Genomic DNA, 12,457 nt, shown 5'->3' with positions numbered 1-12,457 from the left:
GAGACGATGGCGACGACGACGACTGCCTCGGGGCGAGCCGACGTGCAGCGTTTCTGCACAGTCACAGTGTGTGGAAGTTGTAATTAAAGAACTAAATAAAAAAAGGCTGCGGCCTGCGCTCTCCACTTAGCGAGCCTCCACAGTGCGTTCAGTCAGGTCCGGGCGAGGGCTAATTGACAGTGTGGGAGATCCAAGTCCTGCGCCACGCTTCCATCTTCTTAGGACACAGAGCTGCTCCCATTGTGTGGGCTCAAAGGTCCTGTGTGTCTGTTTGTGTATTTGTGTTTGCACAGTTCTGCATGCATGAGTTCACTTGTTTCATCGACCAAAAATGATTCCATTGCACAAACGTTTTTTCGTTGCATACTTTCGGGGATTGTGATAATGAATGTGTGAAATATAATGTTCTGTACAAAGCAGGAAATAGAATTAAAGTTGACACTGACATGGAATCCTGCTATAACACGTTACTGCAGTTAGTCTGTTGTGTGAAGTATGAGCTACCATAGGTTTACAGGAGCCATTTTATGCTGTAGTTAAGCAGTCTGGAAGAAGGCGTAGCTCCTGTCGGAAAGGATACTTACAGTGTAATTGTGGGCTGACGGCTCACTGTGACCCACTCTGGTTGGAGCTTTGGTTCATTCTTTTTATCAGGCTTTTCTCTGGTGACCGGGCGAGCTTTGCATGCTGGTGCAAATGCACACAAAACGCCAGAAAAGCTCAGAAAAAATGTATAAAATTTATAACATAAAAAGAGTGTAAATACTCAAAACACATGAAGAAAATATAACAATCACGCCTCAGGATTCTCCCGGAAGACCTGGAGGAAGTGTCCGGTGAGAGGGAAGTCTGGGCGTCCCTGCTTAGAATGCTGCCCCCACAATCCAGTCCCGGATAAGGGGTTGAAACTGGATGGATGGATAATGAAATACAATAATAATAGGCTTTGTGATTACCACAGTTCTGCGGCACAAATGACTAATAAATACCTGACTGGTGATGTTGCTAGTGATAATATTATAAGCCAGCTAGTCTTAATGTAGCTACACTGTGTTCATTTGCACTTGTTTATCAGTCACCATTTCCTAACAAGTTGCCGACTTTGTAACATTAGCTAATATGTAAAGTGATTCAGTCCAGCCCCAATAGTTTAATTAGATGCTGTTATCCATTCAGCCACATGATTACATAGAGCCTTTCTTTGGCATTAGCTTTAGCTGACTGAGGCAGAGCACTTAGGATGTAGGATAAACACTCTTGATCACCTCCTTTAGATTTTTTGTTTTAAACCCAAATAAACCAGGGCCCACCCTGTCTCTCAGTCGCTATAGTGTTTAACTTAAAACTCCATTATATAGTCATTGCATACTATCCTTCACTGGCAGAGAGCAGAAGAGAATGATAAGTAGACTTGACTATGCAAAATAAGCATATTTTCATTACAATATGAATTAATTTAGGCCTCAAATGAGCACCTTCAAAGTAAAATAATATGCTGTAAGACTCTTACTGTAAATCAGCTGCAAGAAGCTTCAGGGAAGGTCTTAGGGACAGCAACATTTTTCTGTTGATCAGTGAGCATAGCTGCTGTTAAAGTGAGATTAACATTTAACGGCTTCCAGAGGTGAAACAAAAAAACATTCTCACATAAACACTATAGCCCTTCTATTTATATGTTATTTGAAATGCTTTTTGCTGCATAGAATCCTATGTGTGCTGCAGAAATGTTGTCTCAGGAAGCCTGTTCCAGCACATTTCCTGTGTCTCATTTTGGTCTGAGCGAATTGTCTCATGCTTTGTCGTCTGTGTCTCTCCCCCCCCTTCCCTCCAGCTATGGCGTTCTGCTGTGGGAGCTGCTAACAGGAGAGGCGCCCTACAAAGGGATCGATGGACTCGCTGTCGCCTACGGAGTTGCCGTCAACAAACTCACTCTGCCCATCCCCTCCACGTGTCCTGAACCCTTCGCACAGCTCATGTCAGGTAGGGAAATGGAAGCGAACACACAGGCAGTGACTCTCAGTTCAGTGGTGATGATTGCGTGAAATTAAATTGCTATCCCGTGCACACGCTCTCATTCCATTTCCCCAAATCTGCATTGAAAAAAACAAATTCCTGCATGTTGTTAACGTGTGTCATAGTGAGGAAGTAAATTGTGCAATGTGTTTTTGATCATTTATGTCTTTCTCATGCTACCAGCCTGTTATCTGCTTCACCCCTAATGTTCATACTCCCCTCTTAACCCTTTCCGTTGATGTCTTGTTTTTTGTGGCTGTATTAAAAAAATAAAAAACAGTCAGTGCACAGAAACCACCGGTAGCCACCTCAGAGGATTAATTAATTATCAGATTGGTTTTGATCTGCTTGTAATGCCCAAAGTTTTTGCAGCAAATTATGCAAAACTCCCTACAGCAAGTTAATTAAGCATAACACTCTGAATAAGTGATCAGCTTGACTCTAGATTGTACTCACACAAGTGCCTGAAACATCTGTAAATATAAATTAACGGCATTGAAAATGACATGTAATGAGAGCAGAGACACCCATCTCAGTATGTCTAAGTTCAGGTCCACAGGTGTGATCGCTATACCTGTGGATTTGTAATTTGTGAGTGACTTCGTACATTGGTTAAAAAAAAAAAAAGTGAATCTGTCAAATGTTTCTATTTATTATGAGGACAACAGCAACACACTTTTTATCACATTACTTAGCATAAAAGTGAGGACAGAAATCATGATTAATAATAATAATAATTGAAACCTTTATTAGTCCCACAATGGGGAAATTGAATTTAGCAGTAGTAACACATCCGTGCAGTTTTACTTAACCATACCTTGACTGTGCAGAGTGCTGGGACCAGGACCCCCACCGCAGGCCCAATTTCAGCTCCATCCTGGCTCAGCTCACGGCTCTGGAACAGCAGGTGAAGGAAGAGATGCCGCAGGACTCCTTCCACTCCCTGCAGGAGGACTGGAAACTGGAGATCCAGGACATGTTTAATGAACTCCGGGCAAAAGAGAAGGTAAGGAGGCTGTCAACATGTAGTGAGCTATTTGGATAGAGCTGCACAAACATTTGTTAAAGGAAAGCTTTAGGCCACACACGGAGAGGAAACAAACTACATGGTGTCCAAAAAGAAACAGGAAAAAACAACCAAAGCTGTTTTGTTACTAGCAGCAGTGTTATAGTGTGAAAACATACAAAATACATTTTATAGTGTTTGTATTCATTTGCCAGTGTTGTTAGAGCCTCAGACTGGCTGTGGATTTTTGAAGTATCACTTCAGTGTTTGATGACACTCAAAGTAAATGCATTAAGGTGGCAAACATTCACACTTGTTGATTGGGGCATTGTTACAGAAAGAGTAGTTCTCTCAGGATTGATGATCACATCATAGTCTTACCTGTTGGGCAGAATAGAAATCATTTTCAGTCATGTTGATCTTGTCTTCAGCTATGATTGCTCTCTGCTGTTTGATTATTTCTGCAGTCAAGGATTATATGATTGAATCACTACAGCACAAAAGCGACCGCTGCGCACAGCCTTCCTGTAATTTTTACCTCACGGAGATAGCATAAACAAAAGTGGTTAGAAATGCACTGTGCGATACTATATTGTGTCATTTGATCTGTACACTATTTAATCAAAGACTCCCTGGAGGAGCAGGGCTGTCAAATAAAATGTCAAACAGCAGCTGTGAGTCACGCTCTGAGTCTGATGAAAGGTTTCAATACAATCAGCCTTCTCAGTGTGTCTCCTCACAAGTCTATGAACTGGCGTAACTCACTGGGACCTGTTGATACTGACATTCTTCCTGACTTCTGCTGCCATCAGGAGCTGCGATGCCGCGAGGAGGAGCTGAAGCGAGCCGCTCTGGAGCAGAAATCCCACGAAGAGTTCCTGCGCCAGCGCGAGCAGCAGCTGGCCCAATGGGAGCAGGATGTGTTCGAGCGCGAGCTCAGCCTCCTCATCCTCCACCTGAACCAGAACCAGGAGAAACCCAACGTCAAGAAGAGGAAAGGCACCTTCAAGAAGCACAAGCTCAAGTCCAAGAATGGAGAGAAGATCAGCATGCCTCAAGGTGTGTGTGTTTGTGTTCTGTTTAAAATTAATTATAACCAAAACCAATTTCAGGGGCCATTACTGGCTCAGTCTCAGGAAGCAAGCAACAACAATTGTCAGAAAATAGGAGCGAGGAGGTGGGATATTTTTGTGCTGTAGGTTTGAAGGCTGATATTTTGATAAGGAGGCTGCAGACAGGTCTTTTTTCCCACTGTTGTGTACTTACTTTTTCACAAAAATGTCAAAACTCTTCAAAATGTTCCTTCACACTTTATATATTTTATTCTGGTAGAGCCTTCAGTCCATGACTAAAACATTGATCGTATAAAAGCTGGATCAGAGGTCTGACTTATGTTTCTCACACTCACCTGACTGCTGTTTCCTCTCTATGTATCCTCTGCTATCACAAAGTCACAGAGCCCGCAGTAGTTCACATCCAGTGTTTCAGTGCGTGTGTGTGAGTGAGTGTATTTTGGGCTGAGCAAGCATGCGTAAATGCAGTGTGTGTGTGTCTGTGTCTGTGTGTGTGTGTCTGTGTGTGTGTTGTGGTTAGGCCTTTCCCAGCAGCAGCAGGGCGGTGATGTGGTGGTGGTGGTGGGGGGTTGATGAGAGGGGAGAGTGAGCCAACCACGCCTCGACACTTCCTGTCCATGGATACACTGCTGGCTGGCCTCTCTTACTTTCTTGCTCCCATTCTACGCCTCTCTCTCTCTCTCTCTCTCTCTCTCTTTTCTTTTTCGGCGTGCCTTCCTCACCCACTTTCTCTCTCTGCTTTCCCCTCTAGTTCCCTGGTCTGTGTTTTTATTCTCCTTCTAGTCCCTTTCTTTTTCCCTTACTCTTTCCACCAATATTATTATTATCTTTGCCCTCATCCTGTGTTGCTCTTGCACTTTATATCCAGGGGTTACTTGTATATTGTGTTTTAGAAGTAGATGGAGCATACTTTGATGTTGCTGTTAGAGATTTTTGTGTCACATACACAAACAATATATGTAATAAAATGCAATATGGCACACTCATAATGCCGGGCTGGAAGAATAATGTAAATAATAGGAATTATGAAATATAAATGATAAAATATTAAATTCAAAAACAATATAAAAATCATCCACAATGATAATAGCTACGCGTTTTTAACTGACAAGAATGTCAGACAGTCATGAAATAAAACAAGCATGCAAGACAACACAAAAACAAGACGGGTAAGTTCACAAGTGTGTCACTCTGATCAGGGCTGCTATATCTGCAGGTATCCAACTGCTGCCAAAGTAGTGCAAATGCTGATGTCCTGTCATATTGTATTTACAGTGCGTGAAATGGCATTACTGTACCATTAATCTTTGACAGATTAGGTGTGAGAAGACCCGTTAGCAGCTGCTTGCTCTGAAGCCTGAAAGGTGTCTGTTATATAATGCGTATAATTAATCCATGATCTCAAATTAAATGTCTATGCCTTCCAGGTACTCACTGCAGCTGGAGGCAACATTTTACCCCCCTATGATAATGTAATTCTTTTATATTTATATTTTTTCACATTCTGTTCTAAAGGGCAAACAATTTCCAAATGTTTTCACCTTAGGGTTACTTATATATTGTGTTTTAGACAAAGATGGAGCATACTTCATTTTTCCAGAGCTTGCCAGGCCTACCTCTGCCAGGTTTGGCAGACCTCTCACACCAGTTCTTGAAACTTAGAAGCACTTTGATAAACTTTTATATCCCTTTTCGTGCTTTGAATGCATTAACAGTCCTATTTTTCAAGTCTAAATTATTTCTTTCACCTCTTCAGTGATGCGTTTACAAGTCTTAAGGCAAAATATATATATAAATATATATTACACTGTGTGTGAATTACGAGATACCAATCTCTTTTAAGTGCAAGTGCAAATGCTTACAGGAAGCATAGTATCACAGAATCACAGTGATTTGTAGTTGGGCTAAACAAAGACAAACTGACCCTGGTAGTTTTAATAAGTAATTAAGGTTTTCTATAGTAAAAATGTTATATTAAAATGTCTTTGCTAAGCCAGGCACATGCGAAATATTTGAAAAAGAATGACATTTTCATAGTGGGCTGATGATTTCGTCTCCAGCTGTATATTCCTCAGCATGTACTTTGGTTTGTGGAGTTTTAACAGCACACTGAGTCGGTATCTTTTGAATGTAAGGGTCCATTTTAATGATGTGAGGACACAAAGCACTCATTAAGGCGAGGAATTATGAAAGTCAAGGGTTAAATGGATGATATGAGGTTCATAATTACTGCTTCAGGAAATCATTATTAAAAAGTTTAAATTCTTAAAGCGTTTCCCTCCTGATACTTATGGGAGCTCAGTAGTCGCAGCACAGTTTTCTGCTATCAGCAGGAAAGGAGTGCCGGCTATCTAATGCTACTTATCCCACGATTAGTCATTTAAACTCTTAATTGCTTACTTATAGCTTTTAATTTTATTTGATTATGACATCATTGTCAATGTTATCGCTAAATATGGTGTTATACATTACATGCTTTGCCCTAATAATCAAACGGACTTATTGATTCATCAGCAAACATCAATAATTGAAAAAAAAAATAGTAAGACCAGAATGACAATGTCTGCTTATGTGATGCAATAAAGGTATTCAGGTTATATTGGTGTAATTTACTCATTTGAATTCAGATTTCCTCACCTGAAACATGCTAGGCTTTGTAGCTGATATTAGCCACATGAGCTAGTAGCAGCAATTGCTTGCTCTTAGTCACAGACATGTGAACTCTGCTTCGACTGAAAAGTGTATTACACTGAATTTCCACAACCATGAAACTTAAAGAAATGAGGAAGTGTTGCAACCTTGAAAACTGAATATATGAATGTCTTAATATTCTTGTTGGTGTGTTGCAGATTTCATCCATAAAATTACAGTGCAGGCATCCCCAGGCCTGGAGAAGAGGCGGAACTCTCCTGATTTGGGTTCAGGCTCCTCACCTTCCTTCGGCCCACGCTTTCGTGCAATCCAACGTGAGTGCAGTTCTTTTTTTCCTGTTTAAACACACACAGGTGCAATTGTTTTATTTTGTTTCACCAATGTCTCTCGTCATCTTGCATGCACACACTGGGCTCTGTTGCAACACTACATCTCTCAGTTTCCAAATTCTCTCCTTTCATGTGCTCTCAACCACCCACTTGTCTTTTTGTTTTCCCCTGTTTCCCCGTGGGCCTCTCTCTCTCTCTCTCTCTCTCTCTGTCTTGCACACACACACACACACACACACACCCTTTTCCCTTTTCAATAGTCTGTTCCAGTCCAAATATTATCTGACTTCCTCTCAGCAGCTCAGCACTTCTCAGCAGCATTTTTCCACTGTAGCCCTGTCTGTAGTTACCTCAGTGCTGCAGGTGGGGGAGCCATTCAGCTTTGTTTTCCAGGCTGTGAGAGTCCATAGTTTTTATATGCATGTAGCGGCTACAGTGCGGTTTGTTGAATTAAAAATAAGCTAGGGAGGAATTCATTGCTCCAGTAGAAGGAAAAGGGTTTAGGAGGGTTGCAGCAGAAGCAGCGGCAACGCCAGAGATTTACACTGCTCTTCTGCATGTCAGCCTCATAGACAAACTCTCCCTTTGGAGGGAAATGGTAGTCAGCAGGTCACGGGGGTGTCTCGGCAAAACCCAAAAGGAAATTTGTGGTGCAGCAGCAGGCAGTGAAAAGCATCTTACTAAACAGTTACCACTGGGGGTTTGACATACAAACCCAAATTGCAGTGAAACATTTATCTGTAAAAGTGGTTAGTAAATCCAAAACATCTGCCAGCTTCATTTATTCATTAAATAGCGGGCTGGTTTTTCTTTACTTCCTAATGACTCTCCATAATGGCAGTCACTAAGCCATGAGTGTGCCTGTCATTAAAACATGTTTAGTGGATATTTATGCTTGCCCTCACTATAGTGAGCAGTGATTTATTACTGGGGCCTCGCAAACTTATTTGTCTAAAGGACTGCCAAATTGATTTGCATTAGTCCACACAACTAGATTCCAATGTGCCACATTCTGCCGAATTAGATAACAAGAAAATTAAATTGCTCTGTATATTTAGGGACTTTTTGAACTCTGGGATTGTAATAGTTAGCATTTTTAGCATTTCATTCAGCTGGCTGTGTCATTTATGTTGGCAGCTTATGGATATCGCTGCCACCATTTATTTTTCTATCTGTGGGGGCAGGATTAGAGTTTGTTCTTGTGCTCCTCTATTAGTCCCAATTCCTCCTTCCAGATCCAGTGTTTGAGGTAGAGTATGATGATTTCAATCCTGTCTTGTTATAGCTGTGCTGATGCCACCACTCTAGCAATGGCTAGAGCCGCTTGGTCAGCCAAGTCACCAGTTTGGTCTGTTCTCATCTTTGCCACGAGACAGATCCGGTGCCAGCAGCCCTGTGAGCTACAAGCTGTGTATACATATATAGAAATCTGCTGGTGCACCCTGCACAGACCACTGAGAAGCAACTTTACAGCCAACAGAGAGAAAGATGTTCAGTAATGTCCCCTAACGCTTACTTGTAGGTTATATAAAATAAATACAATAGCACAAATCAATGTATTTTATTGTGTATAGGAACGTGTTTGGGGGAGGGGGCAGTCATCACCTGATCACAAACCTGTCTTAGCTGTCCAAGAGCAATATTAAGACTCGAATCTAACATATCAGAGCATGCTGTTTCCCTGTCTTATATCTTCTATGACACCCCACTGCCACATTGGCAGCAGGCTGAGATTAACATATATTCTTCCTCATTAGGTGTTAGCATGGCTGTAGACTTAGTTATTTGCCCATTCAGTGACAGGAGTAATAAGTATGTACAGTGATACCACAACTTACAAAATATATGACATCTGATAACATTCGATAACAATTACAGATACATTTCGATACTTTATTAATCCCCCTGGGATTAATAATGTATTTCTGATTATGATTCTGAAATGAGTTTACAGAGCTAGGAAGAAGGATTTTTTTTTTTCAAGAAGGCTGTTTTGGATGAAATTGCAACACTGACACATCACCTGACTCCTGTGCTTGCTTTGTAAACATTGTGTTTGAGAGCAATGCGAGTCAAAAGTTCATCTGCAAAGCCTCCATCACAGCAGAGGCCAAAGGAAAAAAAAACATGTTCATTCAGACAGAATATGAATCTTTTTTCTGAACCTAAAATAAATGTTTGAATCTCAGAAAGATAGCTTAAAGGTCAGATTATAGTTCTTCTTGTAGCTCCTCTTTTGCATGGCACATTGGGTGGGATGTTGCAAAGGATCCATAAGGCATTTTTAAGGGTATGATGGAGCCTGTGTGTTGTGAGGTGTTTTGACAGGAAGCTTGGTGTGTTGTTGCTGAATGTTCTTGCACAGCCAGTTGCTGGGGGAGTGGTGGAATGAGATGTGTTTGCCAGAACTTGGCAGAAGGAATCCCTACTTTTATTACTAACTGTGTTTTCTCCTCATCTTTGGTGGTTATATTATCCATTTAGACGTAATAGTGACTTAAAATTTGAGAGGAAAACGGCATATTCAGGTTCCATAACTTGTCAGCTAAAGGTCTCTGTGTTGGAGATGATTACAGGGCTGTGTTGATTTGTTGGTGAATCCTGTCTTTTAAAATACTCACCTCATTAGAATACAGAGGAGCACTGTGCATACTGATGACATTCATATTAATTCTGCCTTCTCTTTTTTTTCCAGTCAGCCCCAGCGACAACAGTAGGGCATTTGGTCTGAGCCCAGTCTGGCCCCTGGAGGCCCCGTCTCTTAAACAACCTAATGGAGACCTGAGGTTGAGCCCTCACTGGAGGCCCCAGAGCCCAAAAAGTCCCAAAAGCCCTAAAGTCCTGCGCCTTAGTCCCCAGGAAAGCAGGTATAGATGGACTGTCCTTTCCTTTCACACTTAAATATTTAATTCGACACGCTTGTTAATATTATATCATGTTAATATTCTTTTACTTTTTAGTCTGTCAATGAGAGCAAAGCTCCTGGAATCAGACAGCAACGAGAACGGAGAGTCCAGGGATGACTTTGAGGAGTACCGACCCTCCACACCAACACCTTCCCCTGCTCAGAATGGTACCCATCACCAGCCTTACAGCCAGCCACATGTCTTCCATTAGCTGCAGTTATAATTCACACTGGCATGAGTGTGAATTATAAATAGAAGCTATATGAATAATAAATGCGCTGAGTGTTCCTTTTCTGCATCTTTTTCCTTCTGTCTTCTTAAAACTTTCTCTTTCTGCAGGCTCCTCAGTGAAGGGCAGCTTGCGGCTTCCTCTACCTCAGGGAGACTCTGGCAGCGAGGAAGGGGGTTCATCCCCTGCCAGCTCCCCTAGGCCGGAGAGGGGTTCTCCCGCTGGCCTGATTAAGAGCACCCACCGGGCCCTGCTGGGCGGTGGCTCCCTCCTGGCCTCCATAGGACTAGGTCGCTGCCTAGATATTTCCCCAAGGGTGCCCCCTCGAACAAACCTCCCTTCCTTTGAGGACCGTACCCTCTCCGAGATCGAGATCTCCCTTCCTAGGCCCCTCATTTCAGACCCCCCAGTAGTGGACGATTTAATCACCTTCTCCACCTCTGAGCCACTTCCTAGACCGCTCATGGATTTAGTCCTCCAGGACCAAGAACTGAAGCCCTTGCCCCTTACACCGCCACCACCGAACCCACGTGAGAGGAGTGGCCACCGGACACCACAAACGCCACACAGTCCTCAAAGCGTAAGGACCCCCTTGCAGCTGGAAAGGTCCAGTCTGGGGGAATGGAGTTCTAATTCAGCAAACGGGGAGCTGAGCTATGAGGCCTGGGAGCACAGAGCAGAGAGGAGGAGGAGGTCCAGCCATGCGTCTCAGCTAGGTCAGTCAGGATATCTTCTTTACCTTAAAGACTCAGTCCTGTTCCTTGTTTTTAAACTTATCTCACCACTAAATGAAAATACAATCACTAAAGTGTTCTTTTTGCAGCATAGCCTCCTCAGATTGGATCAATTATTTGATTTTTAATGTATCTGCACAATTCATCAGTGTTTCCTCAGGAGCACCGAACATGTTTCAGGAGCCTCTGCACTGAAATTCAGATCCAGCTTTTACCTTGAATAACGCACCTCTTCAGCATGACAATATTCCCTCACTTTTCTTGCAGAATTATTATTGTGGTTTTTTTTAGTAAGATCTCTTTGGCACAAGGGAGGCTTCAATGCCGCTGGAGCTTTTTCATTTACATCAAAGCTTTTTATTCTGCTATTTGCATATCTCAGGTAACAGCTGGCCCTCCATACTTCACTGCTAATACTTGCTAAGCAAAGCTAGCATCCAATCTTCTGTTGTTTTCCCCCTTCTGCTTTCAAAACCGCAAGTTAAAAATGAATGCAAAACATCCAGTGGCACAGCTGAGGTCACAGCAACAGATTGAAAATTGCTATTCATCTGTTCTTGCGATGTCTTTCTGGCCACTTCCTGGTTAGAAGGTTTGCCTGGAGCTCGCCAACCTATCATATCGGTAGACACATACATTATAAAAGATCCTATTGAAAAGGGATTAGCATTCATTTAGGCCATTTGTGTCATGCTAACACACATCCTCTGCATATCAGCAGCTCATTCATTTACAGTACATTCGCACACATTTCTTAGAAGCTCTGGCACAGTTTTGTGGAGCTGTAATGATGGAGGCGTGAGTATCTGCTGTTTTAAAAGCAAGTGGGCTTTAGGAGGGCTTTAAGAGAGGCCCCGAGTTACATTTCACACTCACAAAGCCTTGGATTCTCCACAGAAAGGTTCTTACAGCTCTGCCCCCAGGTACGGAGCAGACATGCCTTGCCTGTTCCAACGCTAACAACCGTAATCTCACAAAACCGCATGTGTTCATTACATCAGACGCACAGAGGCAAAAAGCCACACATAATTAAACAGCAGAGTGTTTTAGCTAAAGATCTTATTATGTTTATTGACTGTAATGACTCAGGCTCAGATGCAAAGATGGACTGCCACAAGGTTGCTGGCGGTGAATGTGTGCTTTGAAAGGGGGGGGGTGAATTCAGAGGATTCCTTCACTTGTGTTTTTCCCGTCTGCTCTCATGTGACTCCTGATTGCTCTTTCTTGTCAGCTGAATAGCTTAGCAGCCTTGGAGAGTTGCTGTTGATGTAAATAATGCCATGTGGCAGATACATCACATTTGGAAACAACAAATGTTCATTCAGGCTGATTTATTCTGACTTTAATGTTCTTGTCACTGCTAATTTACACTTCCTGTTTGCTACTGCTGCTGCTCTGTCAACTACTTACACAGTGCTATGTTCTACTTAATTTACACTAATTGCATCAACATTAGGGTGCTGGTAATTGTTCCATTTCTTTTTGCAGCGATTATATATATCACTGGATCGGGTG

At 42.3% G+C, this 12,457-nt stretch overlaps 1 protein-coding gene across 1 annotated transcript in view; it reads left to right on the top strand.

The window, feature by feature from the left end:
- LOC114450582 (mitogen-activated protein kinase kinase kinase 11) overlaps positions 1-12,457 on the top strand; it is a 35,080-nt gene that overhangs the window by 18,129 nt on the left and 4,494 nt on the right. The window contains exons 3-9 of the mRNA XM_028428683.1: positions 1,832-1,980; positions 2,844-3,019; positions 3,832-4,078; positions 6,942-7,058; positions 9,769-9,940; positions 10,034-10,146; positions 10,319-10,924. Of these exons, the coding sequence (XP_028284484.1) occupies positions 1,832-1,980; positions 2,844-3,019; positions 3,832-4,078; positions 6,942-7,058; positions 9,769-9,940; positions 10,034-10,146; positions 10,319-10,924 (1,580 nt within the window). The remainder of the gene's footprint in view (positions 1-1,831; positions 1,981-2,843; positions 3,020-3,831; positions 4,079-6,941; positions 7,059-9,768; positions 9,941-10,033; positions 10,147-10,318; positions 10,925-12,457) is intronic.

This window comes from Parambassis ranga, chromosome 18 (assembly GCF_900634625.1).
Source record: "Parambassis ranga chromosome 18, fParRan2.1, whole genome shotgun sequence".
In the NCBI taxonomy this organism is placed as follows: Eukaryota; Metazoa; Chordata; class Actinopteri; family Ambassidae; genus Parambassis; species Parambassis ranga.
Note: the sequence above shows the minus strand (reverse complement) of the source record. Positions and strands in the feature narration are given on the sequence as shown.